General features: G+C 38.3%; 1 protein-coding gene across 4 annotated transcripts in view; it reads left to right on the forward strand.

The window, feature by feature from the left end:
* The window catches only part of RAD23B (RAD23 nucleotide excision repair protein B), a 44639-nt gene that overhangs the window by 12067 nt on the left and 14425 nt on the right, over nt 1-18147 (forward strand). For all 4 annotated transcript variants that reach the window (XM_086315824.1, XM_086315823.1, XM_086315822.1 and 1 more), the window contains 4 exons: nt 5486-5567; nt 8638-8717; nt 11564-11832; nt 16012-16067. In XM_086315824.1, coding sequence (XP_086171950.1) covers nt 8706-8717; nt 11564-11832; nt 16012-16067 — 337 coding nt within the window. In that variant the 5' untranslated portion in view covers nt 5486-5567; nt 8638-8705. The remainder of the gene's footprint in view (nt 1-5485; nt 5568-8637; nt 8718-11563; nt 11833-16011; nt 16068-18147) is intronic.

Genomic DNA, 18147 nt, shown 5'->3' on the forward strand with positions numbered 1-18147 from the left:
CACACCATCATGATTATCTGGGTCATGATGATTTTTTTGTATAGTTCTGTGTATTCTTGCCACCTCTTAATATCTTCTGCTTCTGTTAGGTCCATACCATTTCTGTCCTTTATTGAGCCCATCTTTGCATGAAATGTTCCCTTGGTAGCTCTGATTTTCTTGACGAGTTCTCAAGTCTCTCCCATTCTGTTCTCTATTTCTTTTCATTGATCACTGCGGAAGGTTTTCTTATCTCTCCTTGCTATTCTTTAGAACTCTGCATTCAGATGGATATATCTTTCCTTTTCTCCTTTGCCTTTTGCTTCTCTTCTTTTGTCAGCTATTTGTAAGGCCTCCTCAGACATTTTGCCTTTTTGAATTTCTTTTTCTTGGGGATGGTTTTAATCACAAGCCTCCTGTACAATGTTGTGATTCTCCATCCACAGTTCTTCAGGCACCGTATCAGATCTAATCCCTTGTATCTGTCACTTCCACTGTATAATCATAAGGAAATTGATTTAGGTCATACCTGAACGGTCTAGTGGTTTTCCCTATTGTCTTCAATCTAAGTCTGAATTTTGCAATAAGGAGTTCATGATCTGAGCCACAGTCAGCTCCTGATCTTGTTTTTTGCTGACTGTATAGAGCTTCTCCATCTTCAATTGCAAGGAATATAATCCATCTGGTTTCGACATTGACCATCTGGTGATGTCCATGTGTAGAATCGTCTCTTGTGTTGTTGGAAGAGGGTGTTTGCTATGACCAGTGCATTCCCTGGGCAAAACTCTGTTAGCCTTTGCCCTGCTTCATTTTGTACTCCAAGGCCAAACTTGCCTGTTATTCTGGGTATCTCTTGACTTCCTACTTTGCATTCCAGTCCCCTATGATGAAAAGGACACCTTTTTTTGGTGTTAGTTTTGGAAGGTCTTATAGGTCTTCATAGAACCGTTTCACTTCCTCTTCTTCAGCATTAGGGGTTGGGTCATAGACTTGGATTACTGTGATACTGAATAGTTTGCCTTGGAAATGAACAGAGATCACTCTGTCGTTTTTGAGGTTGCACTCAAGTACTGCATTTTGGACTCTTTTGTTGACTATGTTAGAGAAGTTGTAACTACATTGGCTGCTGGACATAACCTTTCCCAGAGAAGCCATGTGCAAGAGTTGCTACCTTTTCCTCCTTCACGACATCTGAAAAGAAGGCTTTTCTGTATAAGCTGTTTCAAAATGGTGCTCAGCTTGATTGGGTTGTAGAAGACTTAAAGTAGTCTAGAAACCATCCTTCAGCAAATACATTCTGGTTGAAATGCCTATAGTATATCCGGTGAAGGTTTCTAGTAGAGAGAACTGGGCTAGAGATACAGGTGACATCCGATTGGTCCTTAAAACTAGAAGTAGATGAGGTAGATTATCCTGGAAGAGTGTGTAAAAGAAAATTCAGTCAAAAGCATAGCCTTGAGTAACACTTAAAGGTCTGGGCAAGGGAGGGGATTTCAGAATGGAGGGAACCGAGGTAGGAGGAAACCTGGAGGAGTTCAGTGTTACGGAATCCAAGGTAAGACAGTGTGAAAGGGAGAAATGGCTCAGTGCTGTCAGCTGTGACAGAGGTCAAGGAATACTGTAGAGAAGGATTAAGACGTGTTGGCTGCTGCTGCTGCTAAATTCAGGGATACTGGGGAGGGCCACCTTACTGTCATTGTAGGAGTAGCGCTGCTGCAGAAGATAAGCAGCAAAATGAGAACAAAGTCTGTGCTTCAGTTTATCCACATTGTATTGCACTCTTGAGTAAGAAGTATGCAGTTGTGAGTAAGTAAAAGCAATATGTAGTTAACTTTTTTGAAAATTGCTTGAGTCTAAGGGGAGGAGAGTGTAACTAGCAGGGGACAGATTGGGGGAGGGGGTTGTTTTTAAGATGATAGAGAATTAGGTCTGTGTAAATGTGAATGGAAATGAACTGGCCTTGAGGGAGAGGTTGAAAATAAAAGTGGATGAGGGGATAGGAAACAGAATGAATCTAGCAAGGTACTGGAGAATACTGGAGGGACAACAGGAATTAGATTTGAAGAGAGGGATACCTTTCATTTAGTAGAGAAGAAAATGGAGATTAGTGAATGGATGGGAAAAAACCCCATGTGTCAGTTTGGAAACAGCCAGTTGAGAGTGTGAGCTCCTGGGGTGTTGTCTTGAATGTGTCTTGAATGAAGTAGGATTCAAGTGGTCATCTGCGGGGAGGGTGCAAGTGTTGGGAATCAGATTTAGAGGAGAGTACAGATTTGAAACAACAACAGACTGTGAATGTGGATAGGTAGTTGGTTAGGTGTTAAAGGTGAGATTTGTTAGCTAAGTAACGTAGAAGTGTATGACACCACAGAGTGGTTGAAGTCAATTTTGAGTACTGAAAACTTCAGCTGTGTTGGCCCACATGTGGAAATGTGCCCGCCAGGAGCAGTAGGAAGACAAGTGTGTGATGTTAGGAAGTGACAGAAGCAGTGGCATTATTGTCTAAGCTGAGCAGAGCTGGAATGAAAGGAGAGGCTCAAGGGACCAGAGTCGTAATGAAGTGCAAGACCAGGTGTGGTGAGCAGTTACTGAGAGAGTTGATGGGAAGAGATTAGCACTTTTATTATAATTTTGAAGAGCATTTTGGGGATGATGAGATTCAACCTGTGTTCTAAATGGCTGTGAGTAGATTACTTAAATGGAGTGGAAGTGAAGATCATTGGGTTGAGGTAAAGGAATAATGCCAGAAGCTTGGATGGGTCAGTGAACCTGGTTCCAAAGTCTAGCTCTGTTTTCTTTGATGTATGACCCAAAGTGGTATTGCCAGGTTGAATCTACACACGCAATCCCACACACCCTCTGCCAAAATACTGAGACATTTTGGCAGATTGTCCACAAAACACTATATCATTTGATACTCTCATTCTGAAAGTTTATCCCTCTCCACACTTAACACCAAAAATTATTCAAGACAATCTTTTCCAGTGTGACCGTTATTGGATTAATGATAATCTGACATTAAAATTTGTGCTTCTGGTAATTAATGAGGTTCAGCTTTTCTTTTTATTGGGTGTATAGTTGTGAATTGCCTGCCTTGTCATTTGTGCATTTTTCTATTGCTACGGGAACCATTTTCTACTATTTCTTTTAATTTGTTTTATGCGCATTTTCCTTTTGGTATGTGTCTTGTTATTTCTGTTTGAATTACATGCTTCAGTTCAGTTCAGTCGCTCAGCCGTGTCTGACTCTTTGCGACCCCATGAACTGCAGCACACCAGGCCTCCTTGTCCATCACCAACTCCTGGAGTCTACCCAAACCCATGTCCATTGAGTCAGTGATGCCATCCAGCCATCTTATCCTCTGTCATCCCCTTCTCCTCCTGCCCTCAATCTTTCCCAGCATCCGGGTCTTTTCACATGAGTCAGCTCTTCATATCAGGTGGCCAAAGTATTGGAGTTTCACCTTCAACATCAGTCCTTCCAATGAACACCCAGGACTGATCTCCTTTAGGATGGACTGGTTGGATCTCTTTGCAGTCCAAGGGACTCTCAAGAGTCTTCTCCAACACCACAGTTCAAAAGCATCAATTCTTCGGCACTCAGCTTTCTTCACAGTCCAACTCTCACATCCATACATGACCACTGGAAAAACCATAGCCTTGACTAAACGGACCTTTGTTGGCAAAGTAATGTCTCTGCTCTTTGATATGCTGTCTAGGTTGGTCATAAGTTTCCTTCCAAGCAGTAAGCGTCTTTTAATTTCATGGCTGCAGTCACCATCTGCAGTGATTACATGCTTAGTTTGTTAATTTTCATTCAATAATAAATGTTTAGTGCTAGTCTGTGATTACTTTTTAAATCACATCATATAGGTATTAATGTATATAGAGTTCTCATTGTTATTGCTTAATATTCTTAATCACAGTTTTGATTTCTTTGAAGCAGTGTTATTTAGTAATAAAATGATTGGAAGGGTGTTTTGTTGTTGTTTGCCCTACTTTCCCTCTTGTACTCATATATATTTAGTGGTTGAGATTCTTGTGACTGGTTTCCACTTTGGGAAATAACAGAATAGCAGTGATGCTACTGACCCACTTCAGGAAGATAAGTATAGCAAGGGTGATTTATGTGACATTTGCAAAATACTCTGCTCTAAAGCTTGGAGTCAGAAGATCTGGGTCTGGATTTCAGCTGCTGCTGCTGCTAAGTCGCTTCAGTCGTGTCCAACTCTGTGCGACCCCATAGACGGCAGCCCACCAGGCTCCCCCGTCCCTGGGATTCTCTAGGCAAGAACACTGGAGTGGGTTGCCATTTCCTTCTCCGATGCATGAAAGTGAAAAGTGAAAGTGAAGTCTCTCAGTCGTGTCCGACTCTTAGCGACACCATGGACTGCAGCCCACCAGGCTCCTCCGTTCATGGGAGTTTCCAGGCAAGAGTACTGGAGTGGGGTGCCATTTCCTTTTCCAGTGCATGAAAGTGAGAAGTGAAAGTGAAGTCATGTCTGACTCTTCGCGACCCCATGGACTGCAGCCTACCAGGCTCCTCCGTCCACTGCTTATATTACAGTAACAGTGTGATTTGGGGAGGAGCCCTCCCTTTTGTATCCATGACAGTTTTCCACATAAAGCTCAGAACTATCAACTTGTACAATTTTCAGAAGTATTCTGGGAATTGAAAGAAATGAGATTTTCCCCCTTGATTCTTGGGCATTAAGAGAAATTTAGTTTTATGGTGTCTCTCTTTTTTAACTTCTATGCCACCCTACTTAGGAAATAGTTTACATTTGTTTTCTGAGTACTTTATGATGAACCTGTTGTCATGTAATTTTAGAGATAGAAAACCATAAAGATCATCCGTTCCAGTCCCTCTTTATAGATGAGACTGGTGAGCAACTTGTTCAAGATCAGTTAAGTAATATAGTGGCTCTCAACCTTGGCCAAACTTTGAAGTCATATGTGAAGCTTTTACAAAATAATGATGTCCAGACCCACACTCACAAATTATGTTTTAATTGGTCTTTATAGAGTTCCCACAGGTGATTATAATGAAACATTAGCCACTTTTAAGGTAAATAATTTGCTTTTTGACATTCACATTTAACTTATTTTTTATCATTGTAGACAAGACCACCTTATTTCTTAAACCTTTTAGATTAGAGAGCTTTTCTTTACTTTCCTACTCTGTGGGTAATAAACCCATAAACTTTATAATGAGAATCATAGTTTCTGCTTTTGAAACATTTATTTTGAATAGATTTTTAAAGTCAACTAAGAAAGTCTTTTAAGGAAAAAAACCTGTGTAACAGATGGTAAAACAGTTTATACTTAACCATATCTAATAGTATGGGTTATCAATAGAATTTTTTAAAATAGTATTATGAAGACATGATCTTTTAAGTTTTTGGAATCAATAATATGTATAAAATTTTTATGTTGCATCACTTGTTCAGATTCTGGATTTTCCTCTGTTTATATTTTTTTCAAATATTTTAAAATTTTTCCCATAGGTGAGAGCACTGAAAGAGAAGATTGAATCCGAAAAGGGTAAAGATGCCTTTCCTGTAGCAGGTCAAAAGTTAATTTATGCAGGTATGAATTAAGTACTGAAATTAACATGCCATTTTCATGTGTACTGTGATATCTTTTAGTTTTAGAAATTGCCGTCTTAAGAATTGTAGCATATACAAATTGATTCTGTCAGAAACATTGTAGAGATAAAAGCAGAGAATGAACAGTCATTTGAATGTTCTTTTATAATATTCAGTCCTCTTATTTTTCACATTTGCTTTATGTATTTCTCCATCCAGTAATGTTAGTTTTGCTTGTTAGTTTTTTCTTCTGTAAGCATTGTGTAACTGGCTGTATTTGTTTTTCTTTATTTTTTGAATTAAAAAATGTTATTGGATTACTTTGTGTGACATTGTTTAAGTGTAAAGTGTACAAAGTGTTAACTCTGATACATATTGTAATATGATTGCTGTTGTACTGATATTTACCACATTACAGAATTAACAATATTATTGTCTGTATTCATTATACTGTGCATTAGATCTCTATGGCTTATTTAATACTCATTACACATTTGTACTCTTAAACACAATAACTCTTATCTCCCCCATGCCCCAAACGCTTGGTAACTACCAAGGTAAAATAACTTTTTTTTTTTACAGTTCAGAGTTTTAAATTCCACATACATTTCCACATATAAGTGATATCATACTGTGCTTGACTTATCTTGCTTGGCATAATGTTCACAAGGTCCATTCATGTTGTTGCAGATAGGAAGTTACTGTCTTTCTCATGGTTGAATAATATTGTATATACCCAAAGAAGTGAAAAACGGGATTTTGACAAGACATATACACTCCCATGACTATAGCAGCACTATTCGCAATGGCTAAGATACGGAAACAATCCAAAATGGCCATCAAGGGATGAATGAATAAAAAAGACATAACTCATACACACAATGGGTCATACAGTGGATCTGTTTTTAATTTTTTAAGGAACCTCCATATTCTCCATAGTGGTTGGACCAATTTACATTCCCACCAACAGTGTATAAAGATTCTTTTTTCACCATAACCTCACCAGCCCCTCTTGTCTCCTTCATCAAGCTATTCCAACAGATGTAAGGTAGTTTCTTGCTTTGGTTTACATTTCCCTGATGCTTAGTGATGTTGAGCATCTTTTCATCTGTCTCTTGACCATTTCCACATCCTCTTTGGAGAAATGTTGATTTATATTTAATCTGCCAGTTTTTAAACAGATTGCTTTTTTTGTTATTAAGTTCTTTATATATTTTGGATATTAGCCACATAACTGACATGGTTTTTGAAATTTTTCTCCCATTCTGTAGAATTCTTTTCATTTTGTTAATTGTTTATTTTGCTATGCAGAAGCTTTTGAGTTTGATGTAGTCCATTTGTCGAATTTTGTGGGTGTGTGCTTTCTTCGTGATTTCCCAAAAATTGTTGGTAAAGCCACAATTTCTGGCTTTCTTCCCTGTGTTATGGTAACAGTCCTTATGTTTAAGTTTTGATCTATTTCAAGTTAATCATTATGAGTGGCACAAGATAGGGGTCCAGTTTTATTGTTCTGCATGTGTTTTCTTTAGTTTTCCCATCAAACTGAGCACCTTTTGTAATCTGTTGAAATGTCGTTTTATTTTTCGTCTATGGGGTCTTGGTTTTGTGCGTGGGCTTCCTCTGGTTGTCGGGAGCAGGGGCTGCTCCTCAGGGTGTGTGGGCGTCTCGCCACAGTGGCTTCTATCATTGTGGAGCACGGACTTCAGGCTCAGGGGCCTCAGCAGTTGCGGCGCTTGGGCTCAGTAGTCGCGGCTCGCAGGCTTAGGTGCTCCGTGGTATGTCGGGTCATCTGGGACCAGGGATCGACCCAGTGTCCCTTGCACTGAAAAGTGGATTCTTAACCACTGGACCACCAGAGAAGCCATAAGTTTATCTGTTTTTAAATAAAATACCAAAATTGACTGAAGAATATAGAAAACCTATGTCAAAAGACACTACAATAAATGACAGGGGGAAAAAAAGATTATTATTCAGATTATATGAAGAGCTCTTGACAAATCAGTAGGGAAAAGGATGACCCAATTAAAAAGCAACAAAGGATATGAATAGGAAGTTGCAAATTAACTAGCCTCACTGGTAACCAGGAAGATGTATGTTAAAAATAGACTTAATAGGTGAATTTTGTGGAGAAAATTCTTATCTGTGTTCTTTAGAAGAAATACTGAGCACTTTGAGTGAGGATATCAGTAAGATGGATCTTGACTTACCCTGGATTCTTGTCTGTTTTTGGATAGAGATTTTGTAGTACTTTCTTAACTGAGGTAGTTTAGAGGAAAATACCAGCCCTGTGATGAGGACTCAGAAGCCTGAAGAGGCATGGGTAGTTGGTGGCAGATATAAAACTAGAATTTCTGGTTCCTACTCTTGGCTGTTTTTTTCATTCCTATGCAGACAGAGACACTATTCCCTTTTGTCTTAATGCTTGCTGCTTTTAAGTCAATAACTTTAAAAATGAAAAACTAATTTCAAGGAAAAGGAAGCCTGAAGGAATCTTGACCTTACGTCTGTCATTCTGCATGACTGAAGTCATACAGTCCATGTGGCTTACTCAGTTCTGTATCTTGACATTTCTGTGTCCCAAGTCATTATGAGTACTTAATTTTTATGGCAGTGAAACATTTCTGTGTTTCAAGTATCCAGTATTTGTGGGAGTAAGAAGTACTTTTCTCCCTCCATCAAGAAGGTTTATAGGTTATTCCCAGTCCGGGTTGGGGGTAGATCTTTGAGCGTCTCAAAATTGAATTTTATTTGTTTTCATGATCTCCTGTTTCTCAGGACCTAGTTAATATCTCCTTACCTAGCAAGTCTTTTTTTTTGAATTACAAATAATTTTTAAGAAGTGCTTGGGATTCAGATATCTACAGACAATGTATGTGCTTGCTGTCTTTTAGTCAGATGCTCATGTCTTCTTAACTAATCTTGTATCCATTTATGTATATCTTGGCTGATTGGTTAATGTTTCTCTTTGGGGAAAGTTTTAATTGATAAAATTAATGTTTATGATTGTTTTAACCTCAGTGTAAGACAGTTTATGGTGCCTTTAATAATATGTTTTTTTCTTAATGTACTAGGCAAAATCCTCAATGATGATACCGCTCTAAAAGAATATAAAATTGATGAGAAAAACTTCGTGGTAGTTATGGTGACAAAAGTAAGTTTCAGCCTCCTTGTATATATCTTTATCCATGTGAGTTTAAAAAAAAAGATCCCAAGTCTTTCTTTACACTTACTTTTTAAGTGAAAACAGTATATATACATCCATAGTGGCATGCACTTAATAGTTATTAAGTGTGTTAACAGTTTGCTTTGAGTCAACCATAATGTTAATAGTTTTATGTACTTGTAGTTTGAGCATAATTTTAAATATGTTGAAACAGTTGATACATGTGAAATGTCCTGTTAAACATTATTAGGTATTGTTGGATTAGTAAAATCACAAAATATGTAGTTAGAGAATGTGATTCTTCAAATGTTTCGTATTTTATAGTTTTTATTAAGAATGCCTTAAAAGGACTTGGCTAAATGATGTACTAGACCTAACAAATGCCTGAAGGCCAAAAAGGCATATAGACTAAAAATTTCAGTGATATTTTTTAGTCAATGAGATAGATTTTTAGAAACTAGAAAAAGGGAAAGACAGATAAATAAATATGCAGTAGAGTGTTAAGACAGTAGAGGAGTGGTGGTACTTATGACGCTCATTTTTAAGATTGAATTATGATCTAAATTCTGAGCTCCTAATAATCTAGGGATAATGCTACTTGCAAGCACCCAAACTAAATTTAAATAGGTAATTGCAAACCAGTTTGTCAAAGACTTTTTAAGTCTCAAAGGAATATATGCAGTAGAAAATAAAGAGTTGAACAAACGGATTTTAATTACTGCGTACTTTTGTAGTAAGAAACAAAAAACAGCTCAACATTTCATATGTATTGGGGTTAATTTTTTAAATACTTTGTTATATATATTTAAGCACTTAATTATTAAAATATTAAACATTAAATACAGATTAACAGAATCATATGAGGAAACTTTGTCTCAACTAGTTTTTTCAAAAACTGATAAAATGCACAACATAAAATGTACAAATTTAATCATTTTTAAGTGTATGGCTCCTTGGCATTAACTACATTCACATTGTTATGTAGCCATCACCACCATCCATTTCTAAAACTTTTTTCATTTTCCCAAACTGAAACTCTGTACCTGTTAAAGAGTAAATAGCCATGCCGTGCCCCAGCCCAACACCACTGTTACCTTTTCTGTCTGTGTATTTGACTACACCTTATACCTCATATAAGTGGAGTCATACAGTATTTTTCCTTTTGTGATTCCTTTTGTGACTTGTTTATTAATATTTTCCTTCATAAAATGTCTTCAAGGTTTGGCCGTATTATAGCATGTGCCAGAATTTGTCCTTTTTAAGGCTGAATAATATTCCCTTATTTAATTTTATCATACATAGTATGTCTGGTAGCCACAGACATTTGGGTATGTATTTGTTATGGTTTTATTTCCTTTAGTATTATGGTAACCTTGACTGTTAAGAGCATAACTAAGTAAGCAGGCTGGGTCTCAGAATAGGTGCATGCGTTTGAAAAACAGCTACTTGGAGCCAAGCAGATTCTTATTTTACATAGGCCAGCTTTTAGAAGGGGAAGAAGACTGCTACAGTTAAACATTTTGGAAGCAGTGAGAAATTCCCTTATTACAAAGAAGAGAGAAAAAACTATTAATATCAAAAGTTAAGCAGAGGACCTTTGAAAAGCAGATGGGTTTGGTACTATTTAGAGTGAGGTTTGAAAAGCTGTTTGTGGCAACAGAGACCTTGAGGACATGGTACATTATAGTATTATATTAATCACTATACATATATAATATATATATATAACATATATATGTATAATCAGTATTATATTGATCTTAAGGGAAATAGTAAATGGACATAATGCATTTAAATTACATTCTTATCTAGTTGGAGTTACAGAACATTAATAATTTGCAGGAAATTACGTTGGCAATAAAAATTGCAGAGCCAAATTCAAGACTCTTACTATAGGTAAAGGAGGGGGGCTACGTCCCATCCCCCTACCTGCCCAAGACGTTTTTCCCAATACACTCTATACCAGCTCAGTTAGAATAAGACACAAGTCCACTCTTTTACAGTTTGTTGATTTATACCTGGGGCACTTATGTTGAATTTTAATCTCATCTTCCAGCAAATCAGTTACCTTTTTACCTTAGGAAAGTTATGAACTAAGTAGGTCGTGAGCATTGATAGGCCTTCGGAGAAAGATAAAACTCATATAGTGTGATTTTTACACATATGTAACTGCTTTTTGCTTGGTGGGAATGCTTATGGCTCTGATTTTAGTTCAGAAAGTGCTGAGCGTGCAGTTATAACGTTACTTGGCCTCTGTTTAACTATATATACATCTCAGAAGTAATGTTAGTCTCTTTGTACTTAAACCCATTGGCTTCTGGTCAACATTGGGATTTTCTTCCCTCTTCTAAAATACAGCAGATTATTTGGCATGTTCATTAATCATACTTCTGTTTATACTTTAATTTCAAGGGAGTTATTTTCATAATGCTTTCAAATGAGGATAAATACTTGAAAGTTGTAACCAAGAAACTTCAGTTATGAAGTTTGGGGGGTGAATTATGTGTTTCTTTTATTTATTTTTTTGGATACACACATTCTTTATGTTTTAAAATATTTGCTTTTTTGATTCTTTTTCATAATGATGCTAAGACTGAAATCATTGGCTAGAACTAATTGAGATTGATAGTTGATATATATATGCTCTTAGCAGCTTTGAATGTGTAACGTAAATAATGATTCAGATTGCTGCTGTTTATCGCTCGTTATGTCACCTTACAAAATTGCTTTCAATCTAAAAATTTCTATTGTTATGTTTGTTTATAGCATCCAGAGGTCAGGTAATAATGTAGTATTTTATCATAATGCATGATTTTGCTTTGTAATGTGTTTAGCCTAAAGCAGTGACAACACCAGCACCAGCTACAACTCAGCAGTCAAATTCTGCCGCCACCACCACAGTCAGTTCCTCCACAGCGCCAGCTGTGACTCAGGCCCCAGCCCCTGCCCCCGCTTCGGCTCCCACTCCCACACCTGTGTCTGTCACTCCAGCACCGACGACAGCATCTTCTGAGCCTGCGCCTGCTAGTGCAGCGAAGCAGGAGAAGCCTGCGGAGCGGCCAGTGGAAACCCCAGTGGCCACCACCCCAACGTCAACCGACAGGTACGAACGGGGCTCCAGGAAATTGCATAGGAGGGTGTTCATAACAGGTACTTCGTGTGTGTATTTATTTTGATTATTGTGTGGATCAAACAAACTTTCTATCTAAACTTTGAACCCTGACTAAAATAGTATGCTTTTTATGTCTGTTTAAATTTCCATAATCTGGATTTTTTTTTCTTTCTCTCCCAGGGAGAAAGGAAAAAAAACTTTTGTATAGAAAAGTTAGGAAATACAAATGATGCAAAAGAATAAGAATCATAAAATAACCTGACAGTATATTATAGCTTGACATACAAACAACTTGACATTGTCCCCCATCATTATTTGTTGTATATTATTTTACTATGGTCACATCTGTCATCTACATCTTTCCATATCAGTAAGTTTTTCCAGTTGCTACATAGTATTGTGTTCAGGTCTGACATTTGTTTGGTCTTAACCTTAGAAAAGAAATTAACATCTTTGGATTTTTCCTCATCTGTAAAGTGTGGATGGCAGTAAAAACTACATATTACAGTGCAAATTCCACTCCTTAATATCTACTGTAGAGAAACCAAACTTGTGCACAGGGCTGTATTGCTTGTGATTGAGGACAGATTGGAACTAAGTTAAATTCCATTAGTAAGAGCATGACTTGACTTGTTATTTGTTCATATTAGAGAACTGTGCTTATTCATATTGAGCGATAGTTGCTTAGTCATGTCCAACTCTTTGCGACCCCATGGATTATAGCAGCCAGGCTCCTCTCTCCATGGAATTCTCCGTAGTGTGGCAGTAAATAGGCAGCATCAACATTACTGGGAGTTACTTTGAAATTAATTGTTAGGCTCCACCCCAGACCTCTGTAAATCAGAATTCTTGACTTGAGGGTCCTAGAAGTCTGTTTTTTAACAAGCTCTGCTAGTGAATTCTAGTAGAGTCCCCTAGGGAGATAGTGAAAGAGAAGCCTGGCCTGCTGCAGTCCATGGGGTCTCAAAGAGTCAGACACGCCTTGAACGACTAAACAGTAAAACTGGTGAACTCTTAGGCTTCCTAAAGTTTAAGAAACTCTAATATCCAGTACTGTAGCCCAGGTAAAGTATGCAGTATATATGCATATTAAATAAATGTGGTTTCAAGGCTTTGTTAATCGAGTGAAAAGAAGCAGATTGCAGAACCGTAGAGTCAGTAACCATAAACCAAACAAAAACCACATGACAATATTCATATTTTCTGTGGGTTAGCATGTTAATGTGTAGAGAAACAGTAGCAGAGGGACCTCACGCTAACTGATAAGATGGTTTCCTCTGGGGAGGGGGAGGAGTGTGGAGTTAGAATCAAGATTTGAGTGGTGGTTAAACGATATCTCCGTGTTATCTGTAAGGTTTAAAAAGAAAAAAAGTGTGCAAAAATAGCACAAATTGTTCTATAAAAGAACATTAATGAAGGGTCTAATTAATTCTGCCAGGTAATAAAATGTATTATGCACGGTCAGTCAGTCAGTCAATTCAGTCGCTCATTCGTGTCCGACTCTTTGCAACCCCATGAATCGCAGCACGCCAGGCCTCCCTGTCCAACACCAACTCCTGGAGTTCACTCAGACTCATGTCCATCGAGTCAGTGATGCCATCCAGCCATCTCATCCTCTGTCGTTCCCTTCTCCTCTTGCCCCCAATCCCTCCCAGCATCAGAGTCTTTTCCAATGACGCAACTCTTCCCATGAGGTGGCCAAAGTACTGGAGTTTCAGCTTCAGCATCATTCCTTCCAAAGAAATCCCAGGGCTGATCTCCTTCAGAATGGACTGGTTGGATCTCCTTGCAGTCCAAGGGACTCTCAAGAGTCTTCTCCAACACCACAGTTCAAAAGCATCAATTCTACAGTGTCAGACTTTATTTTTGGGGGCTCCAAAATCACTGCAGATGGTGACTTCAGCCATGAAATTAAAAGACGCTTACTCCTTGGAAAAAAAGTTATGACCAACCTAGATAGCATGTTGAAAAGCAGAGATGTTACTTTGCCAACAAAGGTCCATCTAGTCAAGACTATGATTTTTCCAGTGGTCACGTATGGATATGAGAGTTGAACTGTGAAGAAAGCCGAGCGCCAAAGAATTATGCATGGTAGTGATTGCAAATTTAGAATGGCTCTTATTAGAATGGCTACTTGATGAAATAGTAGTCTAGAAACAGACCAATATACATCCAGGGACTTAATATAAGATAAAAATAATTTCAGACCACTCTGGGAAATGCTGTTGGGGTAAATGTCTAGTTACCTGGAGGTCATCTTATAAAAATAAGTTTTATGGACTTCCCTTGTGGTTTAGTTGTTATGGCTCTGCAAGCAGCATGGGTTTGATTAACTGGTAGAGGAATAAGATCTCATATGCTGCACAGTGTGGCCCAAAGAAAAAAGAGTAAATAAATTTTAAACAGAGAAAGATTTAATGTAGAAGTGAAATCGTAAACTAGAGGAAAACATGGGAAAAACAATCTTAACACAAGTCGTGAAAGAAATGATTAATAAATTTGAGTACAGAAAGAATTTAAAGATTGGAAACCAAACAGGTTCTTATTAGTTTGATTTGATCAATTAAATGGAAAGTCATGCCTCTCTGGGAAAAATTGAGGCAGTTGTAGTTCTTCTGACATGCAGTTATTCCAAAACACAACAGTAAGACACAAGTCAGTATATAGAAACTAGTGGTGGTGGTTGTCTCTGGGTAGGGTCCAGGGCAGGAGAGTTTCTTTCCATATATATGTGTGTGTGTATAGTGTTGAACTATAGTTCAAAAACTTCATTTTGAAGTTTTACCTTCTAAACATTAGTTAATGGAGGTACATTAAAAATTATACCAAGTGCTGCTGCTGCTGCTAAGTCGCTTCAGTCGTGTCCGACTCTGTGTGACCCCATAGACGGCAGCCCACCAGGCTCCTCCGTCCCTGGGATTTTCCAGGCAAGAACACTGGAGTGGGTTGCCATTTCCTTCTCCAGTGCATGAAAGTGAAAAGTGAAAGTGAAGTCGCTCAGTCGTGTCCGACTCTAGTGACTCCATGGACTGCAGCCCACCAGGCTCCTCCGTCCATGGGATTTTCCAGGCAAAAGTACTGGAGTGGGGTACCAAATGCTAGTTTTATGCTTACCAGTTATGTTGAGTGTTAGGATGCCAGGCACTTTGGCAGAAGTAACCCTGCCCACAGCACCTGGGGATACAAGGAAACTCTAAGTAATTTATGAATTCAAAGTGGGGTATTTCCGTTGTCTTGCTGTGCTGTAGGGTTTTCTCAGAACTGAAGTCTACTGAGTTTTGTTTGTAAAATTGGGACACAGGTATATGTGTATATTGTCTCTGTGTATGTTGTAATTTAAATTGCTAACTGCTGTCTTGACCAGTTTTGTGAACCTCATTTTTCTTTGGCCTTCTCTTCCTGGTCTTTCATCATCGTATTCGTGTCTACTTTGTTTTCTAGACTCATCTTCTTCACTTGCCTAACAAAAACTTAATTTTTTTGTTTTTTTTAAATATATTTGGGAGATCAGGAGATGCCTCCTCTGCTTTTTTTTTTTTTTTTTTTAAATATTATTTGGCTGCAGCAATTCTTAGTTGTGGCATGTAGGATCTTGTTCCCTAGCAGGTATCAAACCCAGGCCCCTTACATTGGGAGCATGGAGTCTTGGCCACTGGGCCACCAAGGAAGTCCCATGAAAACTTAGTCCTTTTAAACTGGTTTAAAACTTGGTTATAGCTCGGGTCTGTCCTGCCTCTGCATTTTTTTTTATGCTATGTTCCTTGCTTGAATACTTTCTTGCAGTTTCTGTTTTCGGAACTTAACTATAAGATCTAAGTGAAATTCTACTATATAAAGACTTCCCAGGCCTTTCCAGCCAAATACAGTTTCTACATATGCTGTTTATCATGTACAGCTTTTGGTATTTCTTTGACTGTGGTTTGACTTACAGATTATTTGTAAGTTCTTTAAATGATGGATTTTCAGAACAGAATGAGTATTAAAATTCTTCCCAATCCATAAATGTTATGGATAAAGCTTTGGGTTTTAATCTGGAAGCCTTTTTAAACACTGTAGCCAGATTTATACATTTAATTAAAACCAAGAGTCTGTACAAATTGGACAGCTACTAAGCTTTAAGGTAAATTTTACATACTTTCTGATACATGATTTTCTAAAAACATTTTACAGTACATCAGGTGATTCTTCTCGGTCAAACCTTTTTGAAGATGCAACAAGTGCACTTGGTAAGTATCTATATGGTGAATTACTTTATAAGAGGGAAGAGGCTTCATTTCTTTAGATCATTTCCATGGTTGCTTATAATCAGGTGGTTAAATGATTTAGATAATTCGGTGTTACTGAAGACTTTGTAAATTAATGTTCTATATATTGAATCATTTAAATTGTGCTGTTAAGAGTTAAGCATACTTCTTTCCTTAAAGCAGATATATTTTCCACTTTCCAAATATGGGTTTTAAAATGAAGTTTAATCTGTGTATACATTTATTAGGAAGTGTCTTTGAAATGAGTATAAGATGTTACTAAATCTGTCTCACATTTCATCTTTATTCATTCACCTCCAGCCTTTACTCCAGGTTGTAGCCCTGTAGGTCCCCATCTGCATCTTGTTGCTTGTATTGTACTTACAGTGAAAATGCCGTTTTATCCTGACTTTTTACCTGTTGAGTAATGTCTTTCCATCTTCCCTTCACATGTACATCTGTCAGAACCAGTTTGGGTGTTTTGTCCGTTTCCCATTGTAACTGTCCCTGGGTTACAGTTGTAACTGGGTTACGCTGTGACTGCCCCAGGACAGTGCCTGCTGTAGGTGCTTGTTGTCGGTGGTTAGCTGGCAGCCCTGCTCCTGCCCTTTGGTACTCTTCTATACCACGGGAAATGGTGGGGAGGTGGAAGACTGGAGCAGGTGGGGGTGCAGCTTCCATAGAGTACGGGCTTCTGGATGCCCTGTGTAGCTGCTGCAGCAGCAAGGTTCCAGCAGCAGTAGTATCACGCAAGATACGGGTTGGCCCTCTGACCTAATTGAGCTTGAACTCTATGATGCCCTGATTGCCATGTAAAAAGCACAAGGTGCAAAATAGTTGTTTAATCAACCTAAGATCACCTGGGTGTACCAAACCCACATTCATACCTGTGAGGACTTTTTTCTGGGATTACCCTGCTACCATATGAGTATGAGTCAAGTGTCTAGTAAGCAGGAAAACAGAAATCACTCTTATTTCAAACAGTAAAAGCTTAATCTTAGGAAATTGTTACACAGGTTCTGGAACAGCTCAAGATTACCCAGGGATGTGTAAAATGCTCTGTAGCCTCAGAGCTGGAACCAGCCTACACTCCCCTGATGCTGTTGGAGGCTCTGGCTGTCGCTGTTAGGCTTCAGTTGGAATGCATTGATGCTGCCTGGCAGGAGCCCAGGAATGCACAGCTGTAGTTCCTCCTGCTGTGGTCTCTGGTGGTGATGTCTTACCTTTTACATCTGCATCTCTTAGAACTGCTATTATGGTCTCAGGATCCCTTAGCCCTTTAATCTTTAATTTATCCAGTCTTTATGTCGATACCCTGCTTCTTTAAATGTTTCTTCTTTGGCTTCTGTGACGCCTCTCTTTTCTTGAACTGTATCTCTGATTGTTCCTTCCTCAGGCTTCCTGGTTAATTCTTTGTATCTTACCTGGCCCTTAAATGTATGGGTTTTTTCTAGGGTTCTGCTCTAGGTCATTGTTCAAAGTTCAGATCATGGGAATAGTAAATAACCACCCATACACAGTTGACCCGTGAATAACACAGGGGTTAGGGCCATCAACTCTGTGTAGTCAGAAATACATCTATAACTTTACGGTCAGGCCTCTGTCCATGGTTCTGCATCTGCAGATTCAACCAGCCATGGATCATATAGAAGTATGCTAGGAATGCAGTTATCCAATTATTTGTGGACCTACACAGTTAAACCTACATTGTCAACTGTACTTTTAAGGATTCTCAATGTTAAAATTCCAGTACATATATCCCTCTGACTTCTGAGACTCATTCTTTAAGCTGCCAGCTGGAAAACCTAAAACCTCCATAAACTCCTTAGATTCAAAATTGACAAATTTTTTATTCCTCCATCTGATTCTTCTCTTTTGTTCCTTTCTTGCTTCCATCGTCATCCATGCTCTACCAAAGTATTAGCATCAACCTTGACCTCTTCCTCTCTTGACCAGTGAGACTAGGAGTCCTACCGATCTCCTTCCTAAAGTCTCTGGAATCTTTGTTTCTACTACCACTTAATTGCCTCAGCTGACGTCCCTCCCTTCCTGATGCTCTAGT

Source organism: Bos grunniens, chromosome 8, assembly GCF_055505025.1.
Source record: "Bos grunniens cultivar Pamir isolate PY7600 chromosome 8, Bosgru_T2T1.0, whole genome shotgun sequence".
Taxonomy (NCBI): Eukaryota; Metazoa; Chordata; class Mammalia; order Artiodactyla; family Bovidae; genus Bos; species Bos grunniens.